The sequence below is a fragment of the Rhinoraja longicauda genome, chromosome 12 (genome assembly GCF_053455715.1).
Source record: "Rhinoraja longicauda isolate Sanriku21f chromosome 12, sRhiLon1.1, whole genome shotgun sequence".
Lineage (NCBI taxonomy): Eukaryota > Metazoa > Chordata > Chondrichthyes > Rajiformes > Arhynchobatidae > Rhinoraja > Rhinoraja longicauda.
The window spans coordinates 46,630,967-46,646,734 of record NC_135964.1 but is presented as its reverse complement, the minus strand read 5'-3'; the positions used below and the strand labels follow the sequence as shown (position 1 = coordinate 46,646,734).

General features: G+C 41.0%; 2 protein-coding genes across 2 annotated transcripts in view; one reads left to right on the top strand and one right to left on the bottom strand.

Annotated features, from left to right (window-relative positions):
• Positions 1 to 15,768, bottom strand: part of hlcs (holocarboxylase synthetase (biotin-(proprionyl-CoA-carboxylase (ATP-hydrolysing)) ligase)) — a 197,445-nt gene that overhangs the window by 49,332 nt on the left and 132,345 nt on the right. The gene's annotated exons all lie outside the window — the stretch shown is intronic.
• sim2 (SIM bHLH transcription factor 2) overlaps positions 1 to 15,768 on the top strand; it is a 75,884-nt gene that overhangs the window by 39,751 nt on the left and 20,365 nt on the right. The window contains exons 4-5 of the mRNA XM_078408789.1: positions 1,593 to 1,701; positions 10,683 to 10,768. Coding sequence (XP_078264915.1) covers positions 1,593 to 1,701; positions 10,683 to 10,768 — 195 coding nt within the window. The remainder of the gene's footprint in view (positions 1 to 1,592; positions 1,702 to 10,682; positions 10,769 to 15,768) is intronic.

The following is a 15,768-nucleotide window of genomic DNA, read 5'->3' as shown; positions in this document are numbered from 1 at the left end:
CTACTGTTCAGGGGAAAGGGACTCTAGGCCTCAGGTAAAGACTTATTACTCAGTCAATGAAAGAAATTTATGTGCAGTAATTAGAAAAGAGACATAGTGCATTTTAGTGCACAAATAATGTTATCTGCAAAATAGCCTCCTGTAATGATAAAAATTAAGCTTCTCAACTATGAAGTGCAACTTTACATTCTAAACTATAAATGCGAGTTTCATGTGAAAACAAGATTGGAAATTTGCTGCCATTTCTGTATACGTTATTCTTTAAACATTTAATTCATCTGGAAGTGGAATTTAAGATTCGAGTTCTGTTTCAAAAATAAATTTGGATTTAACTTGCAAAATTGCTCATGATATCCACAACCCAGATTGAATCATATGTTTTGAATTGAAATGGCTGATCAAACTTGAGCAAAGAGCCTAACTGCAAAATTTTTAAGCAAAGTTGAGAATCTATGCCCAAGGGTGCACCTTTCTGCTGCAAGTAATTTGTTGTATCGTGCCAAGTTGTTTCTCGGCCACCTGTTGAACTTAGTATAATGTCAAACATGGTAATGCATTTCTACTTGAAAGAAAATTTTAGCTTTTAACTGGCAGAGAATAGTTGGTGTTCTTTACGGCTTTGCAAACTAGACTTGTTTCTCCATTCAAAAAACAAAAGCTGAAAGTACTGAAGTGCTTTATATAGTACTTTTAATAACACTTTCAGAAGAATGACCCTATGACCCTAGACCCGAGGAGCTAGAAAAATGCTCCTCTGAAATGCATTCGCTGTTGTAATATAGGAAAGATGAGAGCCTATTTGTGCAAAACCAGTTCTCACAAAAAAAACAACGAGATGATAACCCAATAATCCATTTTAGAAATTTTGACTGGGGTTAAACATTAACCATAACTGGAGATAACTCATTGTTTCTTCTTTAAAATTGTATCTGTGAATTTTATCTCCAATGGAGACCTATTTGACACCTCGTCCAAAAGAAACTGTGCCACTGTGTCCCCATCACATCATCTGTGATGCTTGCCACATTCTTCATTTATAAATTAAAAGGCTGGAGGTGGAGTGGGTAAATTTGGCCTTAGGTTGACCTAAATGTATCTGGCCGATCAAGATGTTCACCAAGATTTGGCAGGGAGATGTTCAATTCCGTTTACAATATGATCTGCCTCAACCACAACTGTGAAGGAACATCCATACTGTCGTTACACAATGTTTTCAACTTCCAACCAACCATCAGATGCTGCAGTAGCACATTTAGAACAGTCACTGCCTCACAACAGAAGAGACCCGGATCCTGACTACGGGCATTGTCTGTGTGGAGTTTGCACATTCTCCCAAAGATGGCGTGAGTTTTCTCTGTGTGCTCTGGTCTTCTCACACATCCCAAAGACATGATTTATGAGTTAATTGGCTTCTCTAAATTGCGCCTAGTGTATATGATGCAAAAGTGGGAGAACATAGAACTCGTGTACAGGTAATTGATGGTTGGTGTGTACTTGGTGGGAGGGAGGGCCTGTTTCAATGCTATATCTCTAAAACTGAGATGATATGTTTGTATACTTCAGAATGCTCTGAATATGTTTTACTTTACCAGGTGGAGCTAACTGGGAACAGCATTTACGAGTATATTCATCCCTCCGATCACGATGAGATGACTGCAGTCCTCACAGCTCACCAACCTCTCCATCCTCACCTACTGCAAGGTACCATTTCTCCGCAAACAACATATTTTGAAAATTAATGGCCCAAGCAGGGTAGGGCTCAACTCTTAGCGTGTAGGATATAGCTCTTAGTTACTAACAAAACTCAAGTCAATTATTATTTTTTTTTTTAAAATGCGATAAAGCAGAAATCAAAGAAGCTGTTACCAAAGTTACTGCCAGAAATTAACGCTCTGCATTTCCCTGTTATCATTTCATTTAAACTTTCCAGAACTTGCACTTATTGAACATCAACCATTATCTTGAAACTCAGTCAGCTTCCTTTCACAGCATAGAACATAGAACAGTGCAGTACAGGAACAGGCCCTGTGGCTCACAATGTCCGCTCCAAACATTATGCCAAGTTAAACTAGTCTTCTTTGCCTCCACATGATCCATATCCCTCCATTCATTGTATATCCAAAATGCCACTATCACATCTGCCTCCACCATCATCCCAGACAGCATATTCTGGGCATTCACCACCCTATGTGTGTGGGTGAGAAACGATAATGAATCTTTAAAAATATTCATTATTTCCTTCCAGATGTCTTACATGTTAACATTAATCAACTTGGCTTAATCAGTAGAATTCTTGATTGTGAGTCGGAAAGTTGTGACTTAAAATCCCTCTCGGGATTTGGGTGATGGAGGCTTACATCCAAAGCAATTCACAAAGACTTCTACCTTGGGTAGGAAGGAACTGCAGATAGACACAAAAAGCAGGAGTAACTCAGCGGGACAGGCAGCATCTCTGGAGAGAAGGAATGAGTGACGTTTTGGGTCGAGACCCTTCTTCATTCACTGCAAACTGTAGATGCTGATGTACGCCAAAGATAGATACAAAATGCTGGAGTAACTCAACGGGTCAGGCAGCATCTTTTGGAGAAAAAGAATAGGTGACATTTTGGGTCGAAATCCAAAATGTCACCTATTCCTTTTCTCCCGAGATGCTGCCTGACCCGATGAGTTACTTCAGCATTTTGTGTCTATCAAGACATCCACATTATCTGTTTTGCAGCAAACAGAGGTTGATTCAGGCATCAGTTAAAGGGTTTATAACATTCAAAGCAGTTTTCCAGTCAAAATAATTCCCTCAATGATCTATCCTCTATCCATTGGACATTTGTGTATATCAAACATTCAATGTGTTTTGCAGATATAACAATATTTACTTCAAATAATTGCCCATGGCAGGTTTTGGCACCTGTTTGTGAAAGATCATGATACTTTATAATTCTTTATAATTCCCTCATTGGATGCAATTGTTGCAATATTTAATGTCCATCCATGATTAATCTGAGGAAAATCGTGTTGAGCAACACTCACAAAATAACTTCGATGTCATAAGGTCATAGGTTATAGGAGCAGAATTAGGCCATTTGGCCCATCAAGTCTACTCCGGATTTCAGCCTACCTTCTCCCCATTACCCCTGACGCCCATACTAATTAAGAATGTGTCAATCTCTGCCTTAAAAACGTCCATTGAATTGACCTCCACCGTCTTCTGCGGCAATGAATTCCACAGATTCACTGCCCTCTGGCTAACAAAATTCCTCCTCATCTCCTTTCTAAAGGTATGTCCTTTTATTCTGAGCCTATGGCCTCTGGTCCTAAACTCTCCCACTAGTGGAAACAAACATCCTCTCCAATTAACTACAAATCTTTGGGGCTGGAGTCACATACAGGTCAAATTTAGTAATGAGATGTTTTGTTTAGTACACACATTGTGGGTCGAAGGGCCTGTTCATGCACTATTCTGTTCCACAACAAAAAAATACATAAAGTTGCATGGGGTAACTCAGCGGGTCAGGCAGCATCCCGGTAGGACATGGGTAGGTGACATTTCGGATTAAAACCCTTTCTCAGACTGGTTTATTGCCTTGACACATTGAGATACTCCAGCACTTTGCTTCTTTTTTGTAAACCAGCATCTGCAATTCCTTGTTTCTACTGTATTGTTCTATGTTCCATGATAGGAGAGTTCCTTCCCTTAAGACATTAATGGACCAGATGGGTTTTACAATGACTGGTATTTTTTGTTTCAGTTTAGGATTATTTAATTAACTGAATTCATATTTACCAGATGTTGCATTAAGATTCAGACATATCTCCAGAGTTACAACCTAAATCCCCAGATTACTTAGTTCAGTTACTAGGCTACTGTTCAAAATAGGTCATTATTGCAAATCTTTTCTTTTGCAGTTAAGTGCTACATTTCAGTCATGACCAAACTGAGAAATAGGATATGTTATTTAAAATAAGAACTGCACGGTTACAAAAGCCAGTGCAAGGCAAGGCAGAATCTATCTGGTATATCCATGTCTTGATTTTCAGCTAGGAGGAGCATTCTTAGAATTGGATGCTGGCTCAACCCCTACCCATGCTCAGGGAAACACGGTCTTCTCTCCCTTCAAGTAGTGGTGAGCTGGAATGGTGTTCAACAATGTTTTATGAAATACGAGTGTACAATCCACTATTCTTCTAACCCACCACTCAAACTCCAGGTACCTCAGGTCGGCCGACTTGGGGCTACTGACTGTCCTGCGGTCTAGGCGTAAGCTCAGGGGTGACCGCGTTTTTGCGGTTCCAGCTCCTAGACTGTGGAACAGCATCCCACTCCCCATCAGAACTGCCCCCTCCATCGACTCCTTTAAGTCCAGGCTCAAAACCTACTTCTACTCCCTAGCGTTTGAGGCCCTCCGAGGGGGCGCTGTAAACTGTTTATCTCTGTGTTGTTAGGTATGTTCTTTTTTAGTACCTGCACTGATGTACAGCACTTTGGTCAACGTGGGTTGTGTTTAAATGTGCTATACAAATAAAATTGATTTGACTTGACTTGACTATTCGTGGTTAAGCACTAATTGACTCCAAACTTCACTGCGTTCTGAAAGATGCATGTCACATTTCCACAAATCTTCCACTGCCCGCCTCAACTATATTTTTGCTTTTTTTATCCAATTGTTGTTTAGTTTAGTTTATTGTCACTTGTACCAAGATGCAGTAAACAGCTATTTTGTTGCGTGCTAACCAGTCAGCGGAAAGACTACACGTGATTACAATTCAGCCGCCCACAGTGTGCAGGTACCGGACAAAGGGAATAACATTTAGTGCAACATAAAGCCCAGTAAAGTCCGATCAAAGATAGTCCGAGGGTCTTCAATGATGTAGATAGTAGCTCAGGACCGGCCTCTAATTGTTGCTGGATGGTTCAGTTGCCTGATGACAGCTGGGAAGAAACTGTCCCTGAATCTGGAGGTGTGTGTTTTCACACTTCTGTACCTCTTGCCTGATGGGAGAGAGAAGAGGGAGTGACTGGGGCGAGACTTGTCTTTGATTATGCTGGTGGCCTTGCCCAGGCAGCATGAAGTGTGGATGGAATCAATGGAAGTCAAGTGCAGTCAAGTCACATCAAGTCAAGTCAATGGTTGGTTCGTGTGGGCTCATTAACCAGAGGAGGGATGTAAGAGAAAGCAAGACATTGATGGAGGTGTGGCTCAGGGAAGCGTTCTGTCGTTGACTTGAAGCTTGAACCTGGCAGTGAATCTATAGGTGGAATTGTCCAGCACTGACCGTTTTACATGGGTACTTATCCTGTTCTTCGCTGACGTGGAGCCAGGTCGTCTGAGAGGGAAAAAATGAACGGTATTTTTCCACAAAGTCCAATAGAAAACTCGCAATACTTCCTTCCCCAAAATGAAGTCTGAAGAAGGGTCTCGACCCGAAATGGTACCCTAATGTACAAACTCCACACCGACAGCACTTGCAGTCAGGGTATAACCCGGGTCTCTGACATTGTAAAGCAGCAACACTACCATTGCGCCACCGTGACGCCCACAATTTGTGTAAAGGCATCGTTCACGCAGAATTTGTGGTTCATGCATCAATAACATGACATTTGGTGAAGTGCAGGACATGGCAGTAACAGAGAGAATTAGGGAGCGGAGGGAGACATAGTGGAGACATTGTTGGCTCTGTGAAAACAGGACTGCATGTTCACAGCACAGAGGACACACCTGATGTGCATTCATGCAAATTGACCCGATCAGAAAAGAATGTAAGATCATTACATTTAAAGGAAACTCTGATATTAATCCTCTGGGTTGCAGCAGTTCAACCTGAAGTTACTTTCAGACATTACTCTTGAAGGCGAGATGCTCCATAAACTCAGTTAGAAGAGGGATTCACCAAATTACTGCCTCTACTCTCCACCACTTCAGGCCTTGTGGCTTAGGATGTTTATCACAGAAACTTATGTTTCCTTTTTCACTTACTTTCTTCAGACTAGAAATGTGCGTGAATTAGTAGGTAATAACTACAAGGAGAGGTTGGACAGACTTATACTTTGTTTGCTCTGGGACACTGGATGCTGAGGGGAGACCTGACTGAAATATATCAAGTTATGGGAGGCATAGATAGGGTAGATATTCAGAACCTTTTCTCCCATAGTGGAAATATCAAAGACTAGAGGGCACAGACTTAAGATGGGAGGGGCACAGTTTAAAGGTGATGTGCAGGGCTAGCTTTTTTACACAGGGGGTGGTGGGTGCCTGGAACACACTATTGAGGAAGATATGATAGTGGCATTTAAGAGGCTTTTGGATAAGTACGTGGATGTGCAGGGAATGGAGGGATATGGATTATTCCTTTTATCATGTATCTTGTGCACTGTGGATAGCGCGATTGTAATTGTGTATTGTCACTTCACTGACTAGTTAGCACGCAACCAAAGCTTTTCACTGCACCTCGGAACACAACAATAAACTAATGACCAAACTAATGACTAGTTTGCAGGCAGATAAGAGTTTGTCTTGGCATTCATTATGTCCGTCACAAACATTGTGCGCTGAAGGGCCTGTTAAAGTGCTGTATTGTTCTATATTTGTTCTGTATGTGTGCGTGCGCACACATGTGCGTGTGTGCATGTGTGTATCTGCGCATTTGTGTGCGTGGAAAGAGGGAGGTTGAAGATAGTTGTTATCAGGATTGGATGTGAGAGGAGAGTTGGGTCAAGTTGCACATGAGTAGCAAGGCTCCAGCTGGAGTCTAAACAGAGAGATGCCAGGAAACAGTTAACACGTGTGACTGCGGAGCGCTGCCATCACCAGCACCTGTTTCTTCTCTGTTTCTCGGTGCCAATTAGAATGAATCAACAATCAAATTAACAAACGTGTCCTCCTTTAAAACTGGCACAATCAGTGACACCTGTTCCATTTCATAGCAATAAAAATGGCGCTTTAATGTGGCAGTGCACACCTAATTTAAATCTTTTGCTAAGGCCATGCATCACTCACCAAAGACCACTGCAATTCCACAATCAAACAGCATTAAATATGAATTATTTACATCGGCGAAACCAAGCACAGGCTCGGCGATCGCTTCGCTGAACACCTGCGCTCGGTCCGCATTAACCAAACTGATCTCCCGGTGGCCGAGCGCTTCAACTCCCCCTCCCATTCCCAGTCTGACCTTTCTGTCATGGGCCTCCTCCAGTGCCATAGTGAGGCCCATCGGAAATTGGAGGGACAGCACCTCATATTTCGCCTGGGCAGTTTGCAGCCCAGTGGTATGAACATCGACTTCTCCAACTTTAGATAGTTCCTCTGTCCCTCCCTTCCCCTCCTCCTTCCCAGATCTCCCTCTATCTTCCTGTTTCCACCTATATCCTTCCTTTGTCCTGCCCCCCTGACATCAGTCTGAAGAAGGGTCTCGACCCGAAACGTCACCCTTTCCTTCTCTCCCGAGATGCTGCCTGACCTGCTGAGTTACTCCAGCATTTTGTGAATAAATCGATTTGTACCAGCATCTGCAGTTATTTTCTTATACTATATAGCATTAAATATGACGATCTGCTTGCCATAAAACCAAATCTTACGCAAACAATGCTTCAATGAAACCTCAAAACAACTTGTGGAGGAGTTGGACTAAGCAACAACCTGTATTGTCTTTAACCAGTGTAGATTGTAATTTTATTAAAGTAAGGATCAAGTCCACTGTGCAAGTCACCAGTCTAAGGTTAGGTTTGAACCCAAGTCATTCAAAATTGGTGGTTCTCAAGTAAATATTTAGAGCAACAAGCACTGTCCACAAAAACAGATGTTTCCTTTTTCCAGCGAAGTAAATACAATGAGCTGAAACGTCAGAAGAGATGTAATGCTGAGGCTCTATAAGGTGCTGGTCAAGCCACATTTGGAGTATCATGAGCAAACTTTGGCCCCATATCTGAGGAAGGGTGTGCTGGTTCTGGAGAGGGTCTAGAGGAGGTTTACAAGAATGATTCCAGGAATGAGTGGGTTAGCTTATGATGAGCATTTAACAGCACTGGGCCTCTACTCGCTGGAGTTTTGAAGGTTGACGGAGGACCTCATTGGAACTTACAGAATAGTGAAAGGCATAGATAGAGTGGATGTGGAAAGGATGTTTCCACTGGTGGGAGAGTCTAGGACCAGAGGTCATACTGTAGCTTCAGAATTAAAGGGTGCTCTTTTAGAAAGGAGGTGAGGAGGAACTTCTTTAGTCAGAGGCTAGTTAATCTGTGGAACTCATTGCAACAGAGGGCTGTGGAGGCCAAGTCAGTGGATATTTTTAAGGCAGAGATAGCCAAATTCTTGATTAGAACGCGTGTCAAGCGTTATGGCAAGAAAATGGGATTAAGGGGCAGAGATCAGCCGTGATCAAATGGCAGAGTGGACTTGATGGGCCGAATGGCCTAATTCTACTCCTATAACCTGTGAACTTATGTCACCTATTACTTTTCTCCAGCAATGCTGCTTGACCCGCTGAGTTACTTCAGCATTTTGTGTCCATTTGAAAGATTATATTGGGTTCTTTTTAAAAATAAGACCTCCCCTGCAATCTACCGCACTCATCCAGAACATCCATTATGTGCATGTTTAATGTCAGCTTGGTATGCATTTGCTTCTGAAAAATTGGGATCAATGCTTCTATCAGACAATTATCTTGGTTATTGCAATGAAAGCCAGAGTCAGGAACACAGGTGTGAGTCGGCAGATACAGGTCTATGATCACTGAGGCATGCAGTGTACTACACAACAAACTAGGGAATACAGATTGGGCTTCTTTTAGCTGATGGCATTTTAGAACTGTGTTTTCTTTTACAGTACCTTTTGCTGAGGTAAATAATCTGTGCTAACAGTCCAGTCAACACAAGATTGATGCATCCAAAACCCAACAGTACTGTTTGGGATGCAGACAACATCCAAACGCCAATGAATAAAAGGCACCATTAAGATTCACAAGTTTTTCAATGGATAGTCTTTTTTGGGGTGATATTCAAAGACTCTGATGCCAATAACTAGTTTACCAATTTCTAGTTCAGAAAACGATTAATTTGTGAGGTTTAAAAATGTGAGGAATGGAATCAATTATCTTGATTTTTTTTAAAACATTTTTGGGGGGGATAAAGTGTTTAAATAGACTCAGTCTCAAAGAGTTGTGCAGCATAGAAATCAGCCCAAATCGTCCATGCCAACCTAATTATTCTAATCCCATTTGCCCACATTAGACACATATCCCTCTACTCCATTCCTATCCAACTCCATGTAAGATGCCTTTTGAAACATTGTAATCGTATCTTCCTCTGTCACTTCCTCTTGCAGCACATTCTATACAACCACCACACTTGCTGTGATAAAATTGCCACTCAGATCTCCTTTAAATTTCTTCCTTCTCACCTTAAACTTGTGTCCTCTAGTTTTAGAATCTTCTACCCTGGTTTTGAATACAAATATTTAAATAACTATTTTATTGCCTTTCAACATATCATAGACAATTTTTTTTTTAAACTTATATTGATGGTCATGTAAGTCTAATCCATCCGTTTGCTAAATTCATATAAACAAAACTTAATGCATTACAAATATCTCAAAGAATTAAACTATTGCCAAAAAATAGTTTTATAATCTCCCTTTAGGTTTTCTCCTCTTCTTCCCAGATGCACCCTCATTAGACTTAGCATATGAGGTTTCCAACTTAGTTAACTCCTTTTGTGGTTTACTATTATGGCCTCAAGTTAAAGAATTCCCTTCTGCCTCAGTTCCTTCCCATACAATTCTTCAGCATGCACCTTTTGCCTACCCTTCACCACAACTGCATTTATGTTCTAACCACACATAAGGATTGTTGCTTTCCTCAATCCTATACTATTCAATTGAGTTATTATATTTAAAAAAAATTTAAATGCATGCATTTATGGAAACCCAGGCCAAGCAGATTTCCAATGGTATGGCTAATGTGGAGTTAAAAAACAGAAAAAATATTTTTTTTTAAATAACAATTATAATTAATAATTATAAAAATATAATGTCTTGTTTTCATACTGGGTGGCACAGCTGGTAGAGCTGCTACCTCACTATACCTGAGACCTGGGTTCAATGCTTACCTCGGGTGCTGTCTGTGTGGAGGTTGCGTGCTTTCCTTATGACCATGTGGGTTTCCTCCGGGTGCTCTGGTTTCCTCCCGCATCCCAAAGACGTGCGGGTTTGTAGGTTAATTGGCCTTTGAAAAAAAGGTGCCCCCATTTTGTAGGGAGTAAATGGGCAAATGGGATCATTTTGAACTAATGTGAATTGGTGATCGATGGTCGGCGTGGGCTCGGTTTGCCAAAAGGCCTGTTACCAAGTTGCAGCTCCAAAACTCTAAAATACTCTAAATCAGCATCTTCCTGATCAAGAAATACGTACATGATTGCTTTCAATGTTAAAGACTAAAGTGTAATCTTTGACATATATAGTTCCATATCATGCATGGGGAATATTTTTGTTTTTTATATTTAATGAATTAAAGTGGTCCACCTCTGTTTATTATGCACCATAAATCTAACCACATCCGGAGAACAAATAATAATATATACCACAATAAATTCTTTGTGGTTGCAATAGCCCTGCGGCTCTTGTACAATAACTTGCCATGACTTAATGGCTTTAGAAACTCCTTGGATAATATTGTTTGCTATTTCTTTCCAGAGTATGAAATCGATCGTTCCTTCTTTCTGCGCATGAAATGTGTTCTGGCCAAAAGAAATGCAGGTTTGACTTGTGGTGGTTACAAGGTAAGGAAATGTAAATAATTAGTTAAAAAGGGTACACATGAGTAATATATAACATTACTGTGGTCAAGTCTATAATCATTTGATTCTTCCTTTGGGAGATACCCCATTGCTTACTTGACTAAGACAACAACATAGCTCTCTTATTCTAGGACACCAGTAAGAAAACAAGAAGTTATATATTTTCTTTTTATTAACTCCACATTACCCGTGTAATATTTTTAAGCTACAACAAATTTGTTGACTTTGTAATTTATAACCGTTTAATTCAATGAAATATCACAGAGTGCTTCACTGACAGGGAACGTTTGACATTGAGTCACATATTAGGTTATTCTTGGTCATGGCTGGATTTTAGGGAAGTCATAGCAGAGTAAACAGGCGCAGAGAGATTTAATACGAACCTGTGGGGTAACGTTTTCACTCAGTGGGTGGTGGGTATATGGAACCAGTCGCCAGAGTAGGTAGTTGAGGCAGATACTATAACAGTATTTAAAAGACACTTGGACAGGTACATGGAAAGGAATGGTTTAGGGGAATTTGGGCTAAACGCAGGCAAATGGTCCATCTTAGATGGGGTATCATGATTGGCATGGACGTTGGGCTGAAGGGCCTGTTTCTGTTGTTTATGACTCTATGACTATAAGAGTTTGGGGAAGAATTGCTAAGCAAAGGACAGTTCATTTAAATGCTTGGTCACCCAATACAAATCAATAACAGTATTAATTACAATTAATTCATTATTCAGATCATGTTCTACTACTGAAAACATAACCTGATGAATATCCTCGTTTTCTTCTCTGATGACCAAGTGTGCAAATGCATTTTGTTTAGTTTAGTTTAGAGATACAGCGTGGAAATAGGCCCTTCGGCCCACTGAGTTCACACTGACCAACGATCACCACTACACTTGTTCTATGTTTCGCATCCTTCGCATCGAAGGGGCAATTTACAGAAGCCAATAAGCTTGCCAATGTCAATGCCAATGTCAATGCCAATGTCTTTGCAATGTGGGAGGAAACTGGAGCACCCGGAAAAATCCCCACGTGGTCACAGGAAGATCGTCACCCGCAGTCAGGATCGAACCCGGGTCTCTGGAGCTGTAATTTAGCAACTCTACTGCTGCGCCACCGTGCTGCCCCATTTCTTGTTGTGGTTCTGAGTTATGTAAGACAGAAATGCCCAGGTTTGAGTCTGAAGAAGAGTCTCGACCCGAAACGTCACCCATTCCTTCTCTCCAGAGATGCTACCTGTCCTGCTGTTACTTCAGCATTTTGTGTCTATCCCAGGTTTGATATCTTGTTCTCCAGCATACCAGAGAGTCTTGGTATTATCTAAGCTAATCTTTGCTACCAACGTACACAAGAGTAAAGACCCGTGTGGACAAAGTCTATGCTTGTCTGAGAAATCCCTCCAGTCAAAAAACTGCTGACTGCAGTGGTGATGCAGGGTTGATGGTAGCTCATGGGCTATATCCAACAAAGTTTCAAAGGTTTCAAAGGTTTCAAAGGTCTTCTATTGTCACATGTACCATAAGGTACAGTGATATGCAAATTACCATACAGCCATACGGAAAAAAAGCAACAAGGCACACAAATACATAAAGGTTAACATAAACATCCACCACAGCAGATTCCCCACATTCCTCACTGTGATGGAAGGCGAAAAAGTCCAAACTTCTTCCTCTTTATTTCTCCCACGGTCGGAGCAGTCGAACTATCCATCGGGGCGATCAAAGCTCCCGCAGCCGGCGGTCGATGCTCCCCCTTCGGGACAATCGAAACTCCCACGGCTTGGAGTTCCCAATGACGGTCTCTGACCAGGGACCGTGGGCTCCGTGATGTTAAAGTCCGCAAGCACCCACGGTTGGAGCTCCAAGGTCGATCCCTGGCAAAGGGATCACGAGCTCCCCGATGTTAAAGTCCTGCGGTGGAGCTCTCAAAAGTCGGTCTCCATCAAAGGCCGCCAACTCCTCGACGTTAGGCCGCAGTGCGGATGGAGATTCAATATGGAAAAAAATTGCATCTCCATCGAGGTAAGAGATTAGAAAAAGTTTCCCCCAACTCCCCCCTCCCCACGCCCCCCCACATAAAACAAGCTAAAGAACGCTAAAAACATACATTGAACACATACTATTTAAACACAAAGAAGGAAAGCACAGACAGACTGTTGGCGAGGGAGCATCTAACAGGAACATGCTTCTTCCGTAAAAAGGGTAACCATCAGCAATGTATATCTCCGTTTCTTAAAATAATAATAATAATAATAATAATACATTTAATTTATATAGCGCTTTTCAGGAAATTCAAACACGCTTTACAGAGCAAAATCAGCAATAAATCATGGTTTTATCATTTCTGAATGAGCCATTAATTCGAGCCAGTAGTTTAAAAAATCACATCATTAAATCACCTGGTTCTATCCGAGGCATCTCCTGATGGCCACTGCTGTGATTTATCTTTCAGTAGAAAAATTAGATAGCAGTGTTCAGAAATACAGTCTGTTACTGTCCATCATCAAGTACGTGAGTGTTCTATTTGGGTTTTACTTTCGCAGTTTATATATTTTTGCCACACTTTGACATGAATTTCATTGTTGGGGAAAACAGTGGAGGGCACTGGAGAGATACCAAACAGTTGTCACTGGTTTGGAAATCATAAAAGACTGCGTGTAGTCTTGAATATATATTTAATGTAACTTTCAGTGATAGAGTTCAGTAACTGTAGTATAGAAAGTACAGATGCAGATGCAGAATTATACTGTGGGGTGCCATGATTTGTATGTTTCCCAATATTCTAAAACCCAACTCGAAGTGCAACAAATTTATGACCATACACAGGAACATTTTAAGATGCATCAGTGAATACTAAGAAATATGTGTAATGTGTGCAATATAAGGTGAGTGAGGTCCTCATTAAATTCTGTGTTCCGGCTGGATTTTTGATGGCCTGCCCATTGGACCTTGTGGTATCCTTTCCAAATATTGATCCCGCCTGAATCTGAGGAGCGAGCTACTCACTGGAAGCATGACATTAACACTGATGGTTTGCTTCCCAATACTATCCAATAATTCACGATTAGTAAGGGCGTCAAAAGTTACGGGAAGAAGACAGGAGAATGGGGTTGAGAGGGTAAAATAGATCAGCCATAATTGAATGGCGGAGCAGGCTCGGTGGGCCGAATGGCCTAATTCTGCTCTTATGTCTTATGGTCTTATAATTGATAGCTTAGCTAGTTTGGTCCCTACTCAGCCAAATATTTTTAGGCAAGGACTCCAGATACCAATAACATCTTATGTCAGTTAACTCAGCAGAAGTCATGAATTAAATCTGCTCCCTTTATCTACCTCCATGACTCAGTTCTGAATGAGGAAGTGCATTAATCAACGTGGAGCTTGGAAAGCTTCCCTTATAAGTAAGATTACGTGGCAGTTCAAACATGTACAGTTGGATAATGATGGCTAAATAGAGACTCTCTGTCAACTCGAATTACTTTCATATCACAGGATGTGTTATACGCCGAGACATGCCATTACAATGAGGTTTTTGTATTCTTCGATTATTCTCATTTACCAGCTTTGTTTCAGGTTTTTCTGAAATTGAATTTGGCAATGTCTACATTCCAACCACAGCTGGAGACTGGAATCTGGAAAAAAGAAGTCAGTCAGCAAGAGTTATCTGCGGGGCATGCAATTCAGGAGCTAGTGCCGGCCTGTTCCCAGAACCATCAATGGGCAATGTGAAAAGGGAAATCTAGGAGATAACAAGTTTTCAATGGTCTAAAATAATGCACCACAAATTAACACAAGAAGATAAAGGAGAAGGGAGATGAGGAAGAATTTCTTTAGTCAGAGGGTGATGAATCTGTGGAATTCATTGCCACAGACGGCTGTAGAGGCCAAGTCATTGGGTATTTTTAAGGTGGAGATTGATAGGTTCTTGATTAGTAAGGGTATCAAGGGTTATGGGGAGAAGGCAGGAGAATGGGGTTTGAGAGGGAAAGATAGATCAGCCATGATTGAATGATGGAGTTGACTTGATGGGCTGAAGGGCTAATGTCTGCTCGCTCCTCTTGCTTATGAACTTATAAATATGAATGAGAAAAATTCTTGTGGATGTATAGTCCAAGAGCTGTGAGGAGAAAGTAGGGGAGGAGTGAGGTAGGAGATAGTGGTGACTTAGGTTACATGAAGTAGGACAGAGGCAAATCAGTGGCGGGGTTTCATTTGTCCAAGAAGTCAGAATATTCTGAGAAGATCGCTTGGTAAAATATTTGGTTAAAATTATTGCAACACACTTAGCTGAAATATGACACAAGAAGTGACAGAATGGGAACTATTCAGCTTACAAATCTACTCCTTCCCAGGATTCTGGATATTGTTCCATGCAAATAACAATAATAACCATGTAATGTAATTCCTTCAAAATCAAATGCACTTTGAGAAGTTTTCGAGAGATGGCCCAAGACGTTATATAAATATGGAACCATTCTACCTTCCAAGATGACATATTGGAATTTTGTTCTCTTCTCATGGGAAAGTTCCAAAGTGCCTATGTATCACCACTTGTTACATTATTGATCTTTCATGGACTCCTGTTCTTGCACAGTGACATTTCCCTGATGCCAGCAGCTCAGGATCTATCAATCAACCTTCAATCATCTGTCTGCAGTTATCCAAACAACCTTTAACCACATTCTAATTCATAGGTATACCCGAGTAATGATTTAATGTCTTGACTTGGTTACTAAAAAGAACAAAACTGTATTAAATTATTTTTACATGCATTTTCTCCCCTTTAAAATTTTCATATTACTTTTTATTCTGATCAATATGAATGGTTTGATGTTTTCTGGGTGACATGGCTCAAGATGCTTCCACTAATAACAGCAGAAAGACTGTGATAAAGAGGTACTTGTGATAAAGAGGTTCTTGGTGTCTTCCATCTCCATTATAGATCAGTGCGGCATGAATAGCAGTCACACCACAATGCCTTTCTTCCATT